General features: G+C 40.3%; 1 protein-coding gene across 8 annotated transcripts in view; it reads left to right on the top strand.

Annotated features, from left to right (window-relative positions):
* The window catches only part of DCAF8 (DDB1 and CUL4 associated factor 8), a 48310-nt gene that overhangs the window by 29539 nt on the left and 3889 nt on the right, over positions 1-14882 (top strand). For all 8 annotated transcript variants that reach the window (XM_079108295.1, XM_079108294.1, XM_079108300.1 and 5 more), the window contains 7 exons: positions 1196-1306; positions 6975-7047; positions 7499-7556; positions 8079-8186; positions 9532-9662; positions 13897-14016; positions 14434-14550. In XM_079108295.1, the coding sequence (XP_078964421.1) occupies positions 1196-1306; positions 6975-7047; positions 7499-7556; positions 8079-8186; positions 9532-9662; positions 13897-14016; positions 14434-14550 (718 nt within the window). The remainder of the gene's footprint in view (positions 1-1195; positions 1307-6974; positions 7048-7498; positions 7557-8078; positions 8187-9531; positions 9663-13896; positions 14017-14433; positions 14551-14882) is intronic.

The following is a 14882-nucleotide window of genomic DNA, read 5'->3' as shown; positions in this document are numbered from 1 at the left end:
AATTGTTTCTTTACAAGAAAACTCATTGTCATAGTTATATTTCTTTCTGTTTCCATAGCATCAAAAATGAATAAAACCTTAAAATAAAAAAACAGAAGCTAAAGCCAAGCCTCTTTCTGTAGTTTCTTGATGTCTTGCCTGTAAATTTATTAATCTTCATGATGTCATATTTGACTGGACACTTAGATATGGGTATTCCTAATGCCACTGTTAAGCTGGGATAAATCATGGTTGTTAAGCTAGATTCCTCTAAGCTTCTGAATTTTCTCTGTTTTCCTCAGGGCTCTTGGCTGTCCTAACACTTACTCTTCTTGTGTTACAAGCAGGATAATTTTGAAGTATTTTTTTCAGCCTTACAAAGAGCTGTCTTCATAAGAATGTTCTCTTCTGTTTTCTTTTGGAGTACCTCTGTGTTAGAAAACTATGGCTTTTTTTTTTAGTGTGTGTGTTTTTTTGTTGTTTTGTTTTTTAAAACTGAAGAGTCTTTCTGGGAGAGAGACTCTGACTTAAAATTTTTTGGTTTTGTTTGTTTGCTTGTTGGGCGGGGGCGGGCAGATCCTGGGGATTGAACTCAGAGGCACTTGACCACTGAGCTACATTCCCAGCCCTATTTTTGTATTTTATTTAGAGACAGGGTCTCACTGAGTTGCTGAGCACCTCGATTTTGCTGAGGCTGGTTTCAAAGTCATGATCCTCCTGCGTCAGCCTCCCCAGCCTCTAGGATTACAGGCTTGCACCACCACACCTGGCCTAAATTTATTTTTTTTAACCCACCGTTTCTGTAAGTCTTCCTCCACTCCTCTCTAGGTGACTGGGAAGATATACACTATTTATAAATAAAGGATGGAACTGTATGGGTAATATTATCTCTTTAATGACTGGTTGTTAACATGTTGGAGTCTAGCTAAAACGCTTCCTGAAGAGCAGGACATTCATATACCTTTAGTTTACACTTCTTGAGGAACACAAGAAAATAATTTTTTGCAAATTTTTCCCCATCTTCAAAGTAGCATATAGTGAATATATGTGCTTTTTCTTTTTTCAATGTCTAAGACAAACAAAAATACTTTTTCTTTCCAGATGAGAATCTTTTCATTTTCTTATTAGCCTTGCTTACACTGCTCTCTTGGCTCTTATTTGTCAGGATCTTCTGGGTCTTAAGGAGACTAAAACTTTGTATTTTTTTCTTTTAAAGGAAACTGGTGGTGACAAAAGAGAAAGAGAAGAAAGTGGGGCTGTATACAATCTATGTGAATCCTGCCAATACCCACCAGTTTGCAGTAGGTGGACGAGATCAATTTGTAAGGTGAGTCTGTTCCTTTTCTGTGTTTTTGAGAGTTCAAGACTGGCACATTGTCTTTTTTTGTTTGTTTGTTTGTTTAATTTTTTTTCTATAGGATTTATTGCAGGTTTTTAAAAACAAAAGCAGACCATTCTTAATGTGTCAAATTTGTGAACCTGTTGCTAGGTATTCCTGAATGGTGAGCTCTGAAATGCCTGGAAGTTCATTTACCACCATTGTTAATTTTTACCGACTTACAGAACACTTAAACACCTTTCTGAGGTATTCTCTTCCTTAATATAACGGTCTCTGAGGGCTGACTTTTCCTGTTATGTAGATGACTTTGCACGTTTTAAAGAAACCTGATGAATTGATCAAGTTCTTCACTAGCAGCTAATAATTCTTCACATAAGCCCATAATTACCAACAGTTGCTGTTTTAGTAAATATCTTCCTACCATTTTCTTTTTTTTCTTTTTCCTTTTTTGGTACTGGGGCTTGAACCCAGGAGCACTTTGCTACTGAACTACATCCCTAGCCCTTTGTATTTTTTCCTTTTTCCTCACTAGTTTTCCTCATATAAGAGAAAACTGTACAACCCTTGATCTTCTGAATTTGATTTATTTTGTTTAACATAATGGTCTCTAGTTCCATCCATTTTCCCACAAATGACATGATTTCATTTTTCTTTATGACTGAATAAAAACTGCATAGTGTACATATACCATTCATTAGTTGATGGATACCTAGGCTGGCTCCACAGTTTGACTGTTATGAATTGTGCTGCTAAACATCGGTATGCATGCATCACTGTAGTATGGTGACCTTAATTCTTTTTTTTTTTTTTTTTTTTTTTCAGTGCTGGGGATTGTGACCTTAATTCTTCAGGATAAATATCAAGAAGTGATTTAGCTGGGTCATATGGTAGTTCCACGCCTAGTTTTTTGAGGAACTGCCATACTGATTTCCATTATGGTTATACTAATTTACAGTTCCTCCAACAGTGCAAAAGTTTTCCTTTTTCTCCACATTCTCCCCAACATTTATTTTTTCTATTCTTGATGACTGCCATTCTGACAGGTGTGAGATGAAATCTCAGTGTAGTTTTGATTTGCATTTCCCTAATTGTTAATGATGTTGATGTTGAACATTTTTTCATATATTAGTTGATTAGTTGACCATTTGTTTTTCTTCTTCTTCTTCTTCTTTTTTTTTTTTTTTTGTTTGTGTGTGTGTGTGTGTGTGTGTATTGGTACTAAGGACTGAATCCAGGGGCACTTAACCCCTGAGCCACATCCCCAGCCCTTTTTAAATTTTATTTGGAGACAAGGTCTTGCTAAGTTACTGACGCTGGCTTTGAACTTGTAATTCTCCTGCCTCAGCCTCCAAAAGCCACTAGGATTTCAGCATGTGTCACTGTGCCTGGCTACATATTTTTTTTTCTTTTGAGAAGTTTTTACACAGGTTGCTGAGGCCCTCTCTAAGTTACTGAGTCTGAACTTAAACTTGCAATCTCCCACCTCAACGTCCAAAGTTGCTGGTTTTATAAGTATGTGCCACTGTGCCTGACTTCTACCATTTCTGTAAATAAATTGTCATTGCACTTGCAATTTTGTATATCGGTTTTGAATTTAAAAATAATTTGACGTGGTAGCCCTAAGTGTGAACTGAGGGTTTTTGGCTCCTGTTATCCTGAGCCATTTTCTTTATCTGTAGTGATAATCTTTGTTCCTGTGAACATTTATTGAAACACTGGCTATTGAGACAACATCCTAAGGAAAACAGACATCATGGATTCAATCTGCAATGCCCCGGTTAGTTTCCTTCTGACCTTTAGTTGTAAACTGTACCATTCCTATCTAGTTTTTATTTTAACTATATTTCTTTGGGATTGTCAGCTTGAAAAAGAGAAGAGGCAATAGCACTATAAAAATGAATGACTCTGCTTTCTTTTTCATTATTATTATTATTATTATTATTATTACTATTTTGTATAGGGGATTGAGCCAGAGACACTTAACCACTGAGCCACATCCCCAGCCCTTTTTGTTTTATTTTGAGACAGGGTCTCACGAAGTTGCTTAGAGCCTCAGCCTCTCAAGCCATACAGGAATGACTCTGCTTTCTTCATGGTAGTTGAAAAGCATCATCTTCCTTTTGAAATGAGACCATATCTTCTAACTGTATTCTGAGCTAAACTGTATTAATAAGAAATCACAGGAGAAGATGATAGATGACTTTACCTTGTGGATAGCTGAGCACAGTGGCACATGCTTATAAGCCCAGCAACTCAGGAGGTTAAGGGAGGAGTCACAAGTTCAAGGCCCAGTCTCAGCAACTTAGGAAAACCCTGTCTCAAAATAAAAAGGGCTGGGGATATAGTTCAGTGTGAAGCTCCCTTGGTTTCAATCTCCAGTACCACTTTTTACTGTCTTGCTCTTCAAAAAAAAAGTTTGCCACCAGATGTGGTGATGTACACCTGTTATCCCAGTGACTCAGGGAACTAAGGCAGAAGAATCTCAAGTTCAAGGCTAGCCTCAGCAATTTAGCAAGACCTCAGTAACTTAGGAAGACTGTGTCTCAAAATAAAAAACAAAAGGGCCTGGGGATATAGTTCAGTGGTAGTAAAATGCCCCTGGGTTCTATTCCCAGTGTAAAAATACACAAAAGTTTACCAACCCTTGTCTAACATCATCATATCTAGGATATAGTAGGTTCTTAATAAATGGAGAAAGGTAAGAATATCCTTATAAAGTAAAAGGACAAAAGGCATTACATACTAAGGAACACAGAATTATACCATATATCAAAAAGCATCCTCCTGTGGAACTTGAGTATTTCAATATTTTTTTGTTAATTTGCTGACTTGCTGAATCTTTTTTTTTTTTTTTTTTTTTTTTTTTTGCTGTACTGGGGATCGAATTCAGGGCTTTGTGCTTGCAAGGCAAGCACTCTACCAGCTGAGCTATCTCCCCAGCCCTTGCTGAATCTTATAATGGCTTAGTGATATTTGAGAGATGTTGATTTAAAGTTAGTGAAGAGAATAATAAATTTGAAAGAGTTGTAATTGATAGTGTAACCATCCCCCTGCCACTCACCTGACTTTGTTATTGTTCATTTATTAAATGTTTCCTGGGTAATTCTCTCCTCCCTCCCTTTCTCCTTTCATCTCTTTCCCTCTCTCCTCCACCATCCTCCTTTTTTTTTTTTTTTTTTTTTTTTTTTTTTTTTTTGTGGTACTTGGGATTGAGTCCAGGCTCTCACACATGCTAGGCAACCGCTTTACCACTGAACTTCAGCCACAGCCATTTTTATTTTGATATTTTGAGACAGGACCTCTTTAAGTTGCCCATGCTGGCCTGAAACTTCCAATCCCCCTTTCTCAGCCTCCCAAGTAGTTATGTGCTACTATATCTGGCTATTGTGTCAGATCTTGAAGCGGTGGTGGACATCCATACTAACAGATTTGAACTTTATTCAGTCGATTTTGCAAAATCACTGGAGATATAATCAAGGAATTTACATAAAATTTAATACTTCAGACATAATTCTGATGACAGTTCAAGCAGGGGAATTAGAAGGATATTGCTTTTATCTAGGCAAAATATGGTAAGTGGTGAAGAAAGCAAATACTGTCTAAAAATGTATCCAGGGAGTAAAATTGACAAGAGAGAAATTTTTATACAGACGAGAAGGTACCTGATTTCTTGTTTGATCACTTGCATTAATGATAGTGCCATTAAAAAAATTCAGGGGAAAAGGATACATTTAGAATTAGTTTACTTTTGGGGAACCTGTTATATCCAATTGTTAAATAGATATATGTCTGGAGCTCAAAATAAGTATGGTCTGGAAACAGATTTAAGTCATATATCCATGTCTAGGAGGTGGTGTTTAAAGCATCAGTAATGAGATTTTATCATCAAAGTAATGTACAGTAATCCCCCCTTATCTGCAGGGGATACATTCCCCAGTGGATACCTGAAACTGCAGATAGTAATGAGCCCTGTATACATTTTTTTTTCCCTTATACCTATATACCTATGAAAAAAATCATAAATTAGGCACAGTGAGAGATTGAGAATAATAGCTAATAATAATATAGAACAGTTGTAGTATTACACCATAATAAAAATTATGCAAGACTTTTGAATTATGTCTTTTTAGACTTTTCAACTTAATATTTTCTTGACCATCTTTGATTATAGTTAACTGAAAGGCAAAAAGTGAAACTGGATAAGGTGGGGACACTGAATAGAGCAGGATTTTCCTCCTTTTTGAGACTCAGACCTCTGAGTATATGAAAACATTGGACCCCCTTCTCAAGAAAAATACATACACATAAGGGAGAGGGGATGGGAATAGGGAAGACAGTAGAATGAATTGGACATAACTTCTTTATGTTTGTATATGAATACACAACCAGTAAACTCCACATCATTTGCAAATGCAAGAATGGGATCCTAACTGGAATAGGTATACTCCAGGAATGTATACTGTGTCAGAATACACTCTACGGTCATGTGTATCTAAAGAGAACAAATAAATGAAAAAGAAAAATGCACATAAGCAGTTTCTGGAGGTTTACATACTCTCTGGACTTCAGGTTAAAATTCCCTGGTATAAAGTCATATGAGAATTCAAGACTAAGTCCCTGGGGAACATCAGCATTTAAGGGATAAACAGACAAGTGCATGAACACTTTTGAGGAACAATTGGCCATCAGGGAAAGATAATGTTTCAAGAAGTAGTAATGAAAAATGTCAGAACAAGAGAGAAAGCTTTGAAAAGTATCTTGTTGGCTTTGGCAGTTAGGTTACTAAAGTTTGCAGCCTGAGAAGTTCAGTGGTAAATTGAGAGTGAAAGCCATATTGGAATGGGTTGAGAAGTGAGCAGAAAGTAAGGAAGTAAAAACATTGAATTTATATTGTTCTTTTGAATAATTTTCCTGAGGGAAAGAGAGAAAAAACAACAGTGGGAAAAAAATTTTAGACAACAATGAAAGAAGAGTTTGAGAAATGGACTAATCAATCAAACAAGGTCCTTGGAGATGATGAGATTAAGAGCATCTTTAGAGAGTCTCTGAGATTAGAGAAGACTGCTGAGTAGAGACAGACTGGATCTACCTTTTTCCTCAGTGTATTTCCACACTTAGCATAATACTTGACACATGTGCCATAAATATTTATAAAACTTGGAGAGTATGAAAGATAAAAGTAGTTTGCTTGATGGCAATAAAGAAAAGAGAAAAGGTCTTCAAGAAAATGGTGGTTTTCTAATAGTCGTTGTGGGGTGTGAGAGGGAGAACTGGCCAAATAAAGAGGAATCATCGGAGACCCATTCATTTACAAACAGTGTGGTCTCTGTCCAGGAGTAATATACTCTTTGGAATAGGTAATTTTAAAATTTCTGTGATGTTAATTATTTAAGTGGAATAAGCAGTAAGTGATATAAAAGTTGAGAGATTAATCACTAGAGACTCATGGAATTGAGGATTGCTACTTGATATGAAGTACATGGATGAATGATTTAGGGTTTGGAAATGGATTGGGGAATGGAGGATCTTTACATAAGAGCTTGTTGAGGAAAATGTCCTTTATCTTCATTCAGCAGACTGCTTTGTGCCACTAATTGCAGCTCTTTGAGGGATCATTTTGTAAGTTTTGACATTTCGATTGCTTCTTCCATTACAGGATTTATGACCAGAGGAAAATTGATGAAAATGAGAATAATGGTGTACTCAAGAAATTCTGTCCTCATCACCTGGTAAGATTCATGAAGGTCCAGTGACTCCTGGCTTCCCTGACTTGATCCCAAGTCTGCCTTTGAACTTGTTGGTATAGTGGGAAGAGCAGAGCTTGGACTTTCAAGTCATGCACCTGGATTAGAATCTTGTCTTCCCAACTTACCAGCTTTATGATCTTGGCAGTATTCTCATCAACAAAACAGAGATAACAGTAACAGCCTTGCACTGTCATGGTGAATCCTAATGAAACCATATATACGAAATGACTAGCAGAGAGAAGACAACAAGGCCCTAAGACTCTCCCCTTTGAGGTCGTCATGTTTCATTAGTCGTACTCCTGTCTCTCTGTCTCTCTTTCTTTCTCTCAATCTCTGGGAGAAGATATAGGGGAGTTTAAAGGAAAACCTGTTCCTGAAGATGGTATGCCAATGGGGGGGTGGGGCATCAGTCAGTATCTGCTCCTTATTGCAGGTGAACAGTGAGTCCAAAGCAAACATCACCTGTCTTGTGTACAGCCACGACGGCACAGGTACGTGAGCAGGACCCAGCTCCTAGGCTGGCATGCCTCCACTGTCTAGGGAGCTACTGAGCCAGTGAGGCATGTGCCCTCCAGTGCTCACCACTGTGCTATAGCTCCAAGTGGAGCAGCTGGGGAGTAGTAGTTAATGGTGAGCACATAGTGGGAGGATGCAGCAGTGACCCTTGCAGATGCCAGGCACCATTTGCAGAATGCTGCAGATGATATTTGGCAGGGCCTGTCCTAAAGCTCAGGCTACGAGGCCTGAGCAGGTTCTTGTGTCTTTGACTCATGAATATAAGTCAATGAATGAATATGATCTTCCTGAGGATTCTGCTACCCCTGGGTTGGCAGTGTATTCCTAGTCTGCCCTATACAACTTCACTTGCTTGCTGTTCCAACTAAGTAAGATGGGTGCTACACCTGGGTATTAGAAGGGGGCACTAGTAGCAAGAAGCCCCATCCCAACCCCCAACTCCTGATTCCTGCATTTTTCAGCTTTTGCCTTCACTGCTGTGTTCTTGTTCTTGGCAGAGCTCCTGGCCAGTTATAATGATGAAGACATTTACCTCTTCAACTCCTCTCACAGTGATGGGGCCCAGTATGTTAAGAGATATAAGGGCCACAGAAATAATGCCACAGGTGAGACTATTTTTCTAGGTTTCTGTGGCCAAATCTTTTTGGCTTGGAGAACCACAGTGTTTCATTCAGGTTGTACAAAGAGGAGTTACCTAAGGAATAGGCTTCTGTGTTACCTTGGGCAGTGGGAGTTGATCCCATTGGGCTGGAGTTTTCATGTTTTCTCCACTTTACTCAAACGCATCTTCACTGAAGTAATGTTGCTTCTAATTAGTTTGAGCATAAGACTTTACTGATTTTTTTTCCGCTTTTTCTCTTTAGGTAAATTCCAAATGGGCACAAAGAGCTTGTTAAGGAATCAGGGAAAATCTGCTTTAGTCAGTGGTGCTGTCTTACTTAAAATGGAGCATAAGCTTGTACCACTAGGGAGAGAAGAGGAAATTATTTTTTTGAGTGAGGCAGAGGAGGAGTCATGGTAGTGCCTAGTTTAAACTTGCAATGAAGATTGACCTTTTTTATTCAGTGTCTGTGGTTACCATACTTTGGTACACATTAGAGTCACTTGACAATCTTTTTAAAAGTACTGATGCCTGGAGCTACTCCTGTATGTTCTGACCTAATTGGTATAGAGTACAACTTGAATGCTGGGACTTTTGTAAAGCTCCTATTCTAATGTACAGAAAAGTTGGTGAATCATTGCCATTTGTCGTTACCACTCCTAATAGATGTGTCATAATTTGACTTGGAGTAGAAGGTAGATTTACTTTTTCTCTTGAGCTGGTATGAAGGGAAGGAATAATCTGTACTTGGATCTCAGCCCACAGGAAGGGTACCAGTGTAATGCCCAGTATGGATGGTTTTAGTAATTGGGACTCCTTGCTTCTTTTTACTAATTTTAGAGAGTGGAACCCTGCTATTCAGAGCCTTGTTGGTAAGCACAGTTCAAATGAGTCTTAGGTGATTGTGGCATATACTTTCATCAGTCTCAGATCAACCAGTGACCCAAGAAGCATTGACAAGGTATCAATGAAGGATTATACTAAGGATAATCCTAGAGCCAATGCAGTGCTGCCTATTGGTGGGCAGAGCTAGCATATACAGGTTCAGACAGGTAAGGCATTAGGGAGACCTGATAGGGTATAAATGAGGCCGGTTATTGCTAAGCCACTAGAGACTCCTCTGCCCTATGGAGTTCTTTGAGATAATATAAGTAGTCTCTGGGACTGGCATGATTGTTATAATTTATCTGTTAATGCATGTATAATCTCTTCATTTGATTTGTGAAAATGAAAGGAATTATTTGACTCTCATCTAATTTGGAGTTTGTGAATAACTGAATTCCCTGCAAGAGAAATATATAGAGGCCTGATGCCAATCCTCATGTGGTTTGTTCCCTCATTTATTTCAGTAAAAGGCGTCAATTTCTATGGCCCCAAGAGCGAGTTTGTGGTGAGCGGTAGTGACTGCGGGCACATCTTCCTCTGGGAAAAATCATCTTGCCAGATCATTCAGTTCATGGAGGGGGACAAGGGAGGTGTGGTGAGTATGGTATGCTGAGCTGGCTGGCTCCCTAGTTTTTCAGGTCATTAAGGTAGGTTTTAGTAGGGGCCCTGAATTTTCATTGTGACTACTTGATACCGTGTCTTAGAGGTCCAGCCAATTAAATTTAAAGGCAACATAGTCTTGAGATGTTGAGAGGTTTTTTGTTTTATTTTGTTTTTGTTTGGTTTTGGTTTTATTTAGTTTTTAGTACTGGGGATTTAACCCAGGGACACTTTACCACTGAGCCACATCCCCAGCCCTTGTTTATTTTCTATTTTGAGATAAGATCTCAGTAAGTTGCTGAAGCTGGCCTCAAATTTGCAATCCTCCTGCCTCAGCCTCTCAAGTCATTGGGATTTCAGGTGTGTACCACCTTGCCCAGCTTTGTTTTTGTGATAGGGTCTTGCTAAGTTGTTGAGGCTTGCCTCGGACTTGCTATCCTACTGTCTCATACTTCTCAACTGGCTGGGATTTCAGGTATGCACCACCATACCCAGCTAAAGCATGGACCTTTTCCAGAAGAGAGACAATTAGAGTTCAGGGCACACCACCCTTCCTATACACTGTTAAAGAAGCCTCCAGGTTTCATCCCCTAAATAAGTAAAGCAGTGATCTTGGCTGAATCCTGGGTCAGCAGGTAAAAGTGCAAAGGAACATTTTTGGAATAGTTGGGAAAATCAGAATAAAGTTTGTATATTAGGTAACAAGGTATCCAACATTAGATTTTATATGATCTGGTATTATTATTTATGTGGGAAAATATCTTTGCACTTTGGAAATACATGTTGAAGTATTTAGGGTTGAAATGTCACGCTTACTTTCAAATGGATGCAGACTCATACAGCATATTTGTATATACAGGGAGAAAGCAAATGTGGCACAATGTTTTTCTCAAAGAGTGGCTGAGCAGCCTGCTATATAACCCTGGATTTTTTCATCATCTGCCTGTCTTGAGTTCTACAGGCAATCTCTGTGGAGATAGGGCAGAAAGGAAGTGAGGATCAAGTTAAGGAGTGGAGAGTGGTTACCTTTTAAGATATATCTAGTTAACCATGTCATTTTTTTTCTTCTTTTTTGAGACCCAGAATTAGGAAAGAGTTTAGAACTCTTTTGACCACAGAAGATAGGAAAGAGACAGTTTGAAAGGATTGTACTAATTACCCAAGATAGTCTGGTTACCCATGGCCTCTAAATAATGATTGAGACTGCTTGGACTTTCTTCCTTTTCATTCCTCTTAAGCTGTGGGGAACTTCAAAGAGCCCAATCATGGACTTTATGAGGTTTACCAGAGAATGATTTTAGAATTTAGAATGGTTCCTTGCAATCAGAATCCCATTCCTTCTTGTGTTTTTTCTGCCTTGCCCTAAGAATATTTCACATTTTCTTCTAAATTTTGAGACCTGGGACCAATATAAATCAATATAAATCAGGGCTTCTATAGGCTGAATGCAAGAGGAGAGAAGTTCAAGGTGTGTCCCCTCTCTTCCCTCTTCATTTCCTACTCTTCCATCAGTCCTCCTCTGTCATCTGCAGTTAACAAATCCAAAACACTAGAATCTTTTTTTCTTTGGTATTGGGAATTGAACCCAGGGATGCTTTATTACTGAGCCACATCTCAGTCCTTTCAGCCCTTTTTTAGTTTTTATTTTGAGTCAGGGTCTCTTTAAGTTGCTAAGGGTCTTGCTAAGTTGCTGAGGTTGGCTTCAAACTTGTGATCCTCATGCCTCAGGTTCCCAGATTGCTTGGATTAGAGGTATATGCCACAGCACCTGGCACACTGGAGTCTTAATGAGAATTATGCAATAGGCATGTAGTCAGAAGGAAATCAAAAGGGACCATTGAATCCCCCGTCCCCACCCATCTTTTTGGTACTAGGATTGAACCCAGGGGCACCTTACCACAGAACTGTAGCCCAATCTCTTTTTGTTTTGAGACAGGATCTTGTTAAGTTGCCCTGGCTGGTCTCAAATTTGAATCAGCGAATTCTTTCTTAATTATCAACTATAGTCTTGCATTCTGTTCTAGAGAGATGCAGGAATGAATGCCCTCCTCCCAGGCCAGTACTTATCTATTCTCCAAAAGCACTCTGCAGGCCAGTTTGCTTTCCATTTAGCCAGTATCAGGGTTGGATGATTAATCCAGGTACTCAGGTGGGGAGAGCATCTACTTGGGATGGGTGGACCCTAGGCCTGAGTTGTAGCAGTTTTAAGAGTAAGAGACTAGATAGAACAAGAGATACAGGGATAACCCACTGAAGTGAGCTTCCTTACTTATTCTTGCCTCTGCATGAGCCAAGAGATCTGTGGTTCTCCCATGGCTCACTGTTTTTTGTTCTAACCTTTCAGCAATGGAGGTCACCACGCTCCAGCCTCAGTGTAGATTGTGAAACAATTCTGTATCATAAAGTAGAATCTTAGAACCGGAGTGCTTTGAGACGTCATCATCCACCTTTCCTATGTCTCCTAACCCTTATTTTGGGTTCCTTTCTTTGTTCCCATTCAACTTCACAGGGACAAGGGTGGGGAATTTCAAAGGACAACTCCTTACTCTCCCGAGAGCACTTTGATGCTTTATTCCATTTCCTACATGCCCCCAGCCCAGTCATCTAAGGCCAGAGCTCTTTTCTCTGCTCAAGAATTAATGACAGGTAAGTTCTGGCATTCAGACAGGTCTGGTGAACTGACCAAGTCTCTGGCCCAGAAGTTCTCTGTTGACTTTCCTGCAGGCTCCACCTCAGGTACTGTATGTAATTTACTCTTGTTCCTCTTCCATTGGCTTTGTCCTAGTCTTAAATCTAAGACTCCCCTGAGCTTTTCTGAGCTTTTTAATTTTGCTGACTTGTTGAAACCCAGCTATCTCTGAGTACAGGTCTATAGCAAGGGTTTATCAGGAGCTGATGAATGAATTCAGGTTTGTATGTATAAGTTGTCACATACCTTTTGATAATATTTTCAGGCCCTGGAGTTTCTTTTCAGTGCCTTCTTATGCTCCAAATATACTGCCTGAAAGAGCCAAATATTAACTGCAGTCATAGTCAAGTGTGAAATGGGAGAGGGGGAAAACCAATGGGATTTACTCTTAGGCTCAGATTTAGAGTGTATTCTCTGAGCATTTGTTTATTTATAAAATGGAAGTCAAAGAAGGTTGGAAGTCTGCTATTCAGCTTTATTCTCTGTGCTTGCCCTTAGCTTCTCCTTACTTGATCTCTGTGTAGGCAAGGCAGGGAGATTGGTCCAGAGAGAACCATAAAAGCAGCTTTTTGCCAGGGATTATTTTCTTGGACCGCAGGGCAACTGCAAGGCGTCTTTCCTATCTATTTCTCATCTGACTAAAAGCCTGAAAATGCTTTAGCAGCTAGATCTGGAACTAGCTCTTCCTGTGGGGATGGGAACTGCCCTGCCCTGCCCTGCCCTGCCCTGTTAGGGAAACTCAAGTTTCCAAATCAGACAGCAGGGGGCATGGGTGCTTTCAGACAGAAGGAAATCGCCTGAGCCTAAAGACTTACAAGCCATATGTAGTTCTTTTTCTTATTCAGTGAAAAACTCAGAATGTAGCTAAAATTGATGCAGTGGGGGCTCCAGGGAGCTGCTTTGTTTATATTGTGCTGCCCTACAGCTGAGTTTATTGTGTTCTTAGGACAGATATCAGGATGCTGTCCCCTGGGATGTACAGGATTCAAAAGCAGCAAACCTCCATCATTCCCCCTCCAGCACACCTCCTCTTCCCAGCCTCTGCCTTCCACCTGTTCATAAACAGTGCCAAGTGAATATAATTGTTCTCTCACTCTTCTCTGGGGCCTCACTGGCAGCTGCTACTTCCTTCATTTTTAAAAAATTTATTTGCCACTTGATGAATGCCACTGAGATATTCTTTTTCCAGCCTCAAGCAAGTTGGAACTTTAGAGTCTGGAGTGAATGAGGTCATCCAAACCTCATAGCCTTCTTGTGAAGCCAGCAGTAAGCATAGCCGGTCACTCACCCAATCCTAGGGTTGTGTCTAGGGATGAAGCCACCCCTGACTAATACATGGGAAATGATAGAGGGGCCTGGTCTTATACCCAGTTTGTCCAGTGTCTCCTCCACCCTCAGGGCCCTTTGGCCTAAGCTCAGGATGGGTGGGCCTGCCTTTCTAGTGGCTGCCTCAGCCCTGATCAAGCTCAAGGTGAGTAGTGGTTTATAAACCCTGCTCCCACACACCACTCATCCTGTGCTTTCCTTTTCGCCTGACCAGGTAAACTGTCTTGAGCCCCACCCTCATCTGCCAGTGCTGGCAACCAGTGGCCTAGACCATGATGTGAAGATCTGGGCACCCACAGCTGAAGCTTCCACTGAGCTGACTGGGTTAAAGGATGTAAGTGGATGTCTGCAGAACTTTTCTTTCTACCTGTTCATATGCTGTTAGGAGTCTTCACTGCCATAGGAAGGAATAACTTGCTGCCCATTTCTTTAAAGGCATTGCTCTAATGCCCTTCCCCAACATTCCTGACCTTCCCTCTGCAGGAACAGTACTGTTCCAGGGGACAGCTATGGGTGCCTCTTGTTGGTAGTTGAATAGGGTAGGGAGCATCTTCAGGAATTATTATTCTGTATTAAAACTTCCCACCTTCTCAGTGGCTGAACCCAGGACATCCTTTTCTAATTGAATCTAGCTCCACTTCAGCAAAACAGCACCCAAGGAAGCTTTTATTGGGATGGAACACCAACCTTCTTGATCAGATCCAGGGTCCCTATCATTGTCACCCCCATCCCCAACCCTTTTGGGTTTCAGGTGATTAAGAAAAACAAGCGAGAACGGGATGAAGATAGCTTACACCACACTGACCTGTTTGATAGCCACATGCTCTGGTTTCTTATGCATCACCTGAGACAGAGACGCCATCACCGGGTAAGCTGGGGTTGGAAGTGAGCTCCCCAGGACAATAACCCTCTATGAGGGCTACTAAATTAAGGAGCAATCAAGTGGTCTTAGTTGGGTTTCCCATCCATTGTCCCCTGTTCCCATGAGAGCCCCCAGCAGAGAGGTTGGTATCTGCTCTTATCTTCTGTCACCATACATATAAGGGCAGTGGCAGGAGGGTAGGGAGGGGGTGAAGAAGAAATGTCTTAGGGTGACTCTTGTATTTATTGTCATTCTAGAAGAGGCAGGGGTCAGCAAACTGGCAGTTGACCTACTGCCAGTTTTTGTAAATAAAATTCTATTTGAAACACAGCCACACC

Source organism: Sciurus vulgaris, assembly GCF_902686455.1.
Source record: "Sciurus vulgaris genome assembly, chromosome: 1".
Classification (NCBI taxonomy): Eukaryota; Metazoa; Chordata; class Mammalia; order Rodentia; family Sciuridae; genus Sciurus; species Sciurus vulgaris.
Note: the sequence above shows the minus strand (reverse complement) of the source record. Positions and strands in the feature narration are given on the sequence as shown.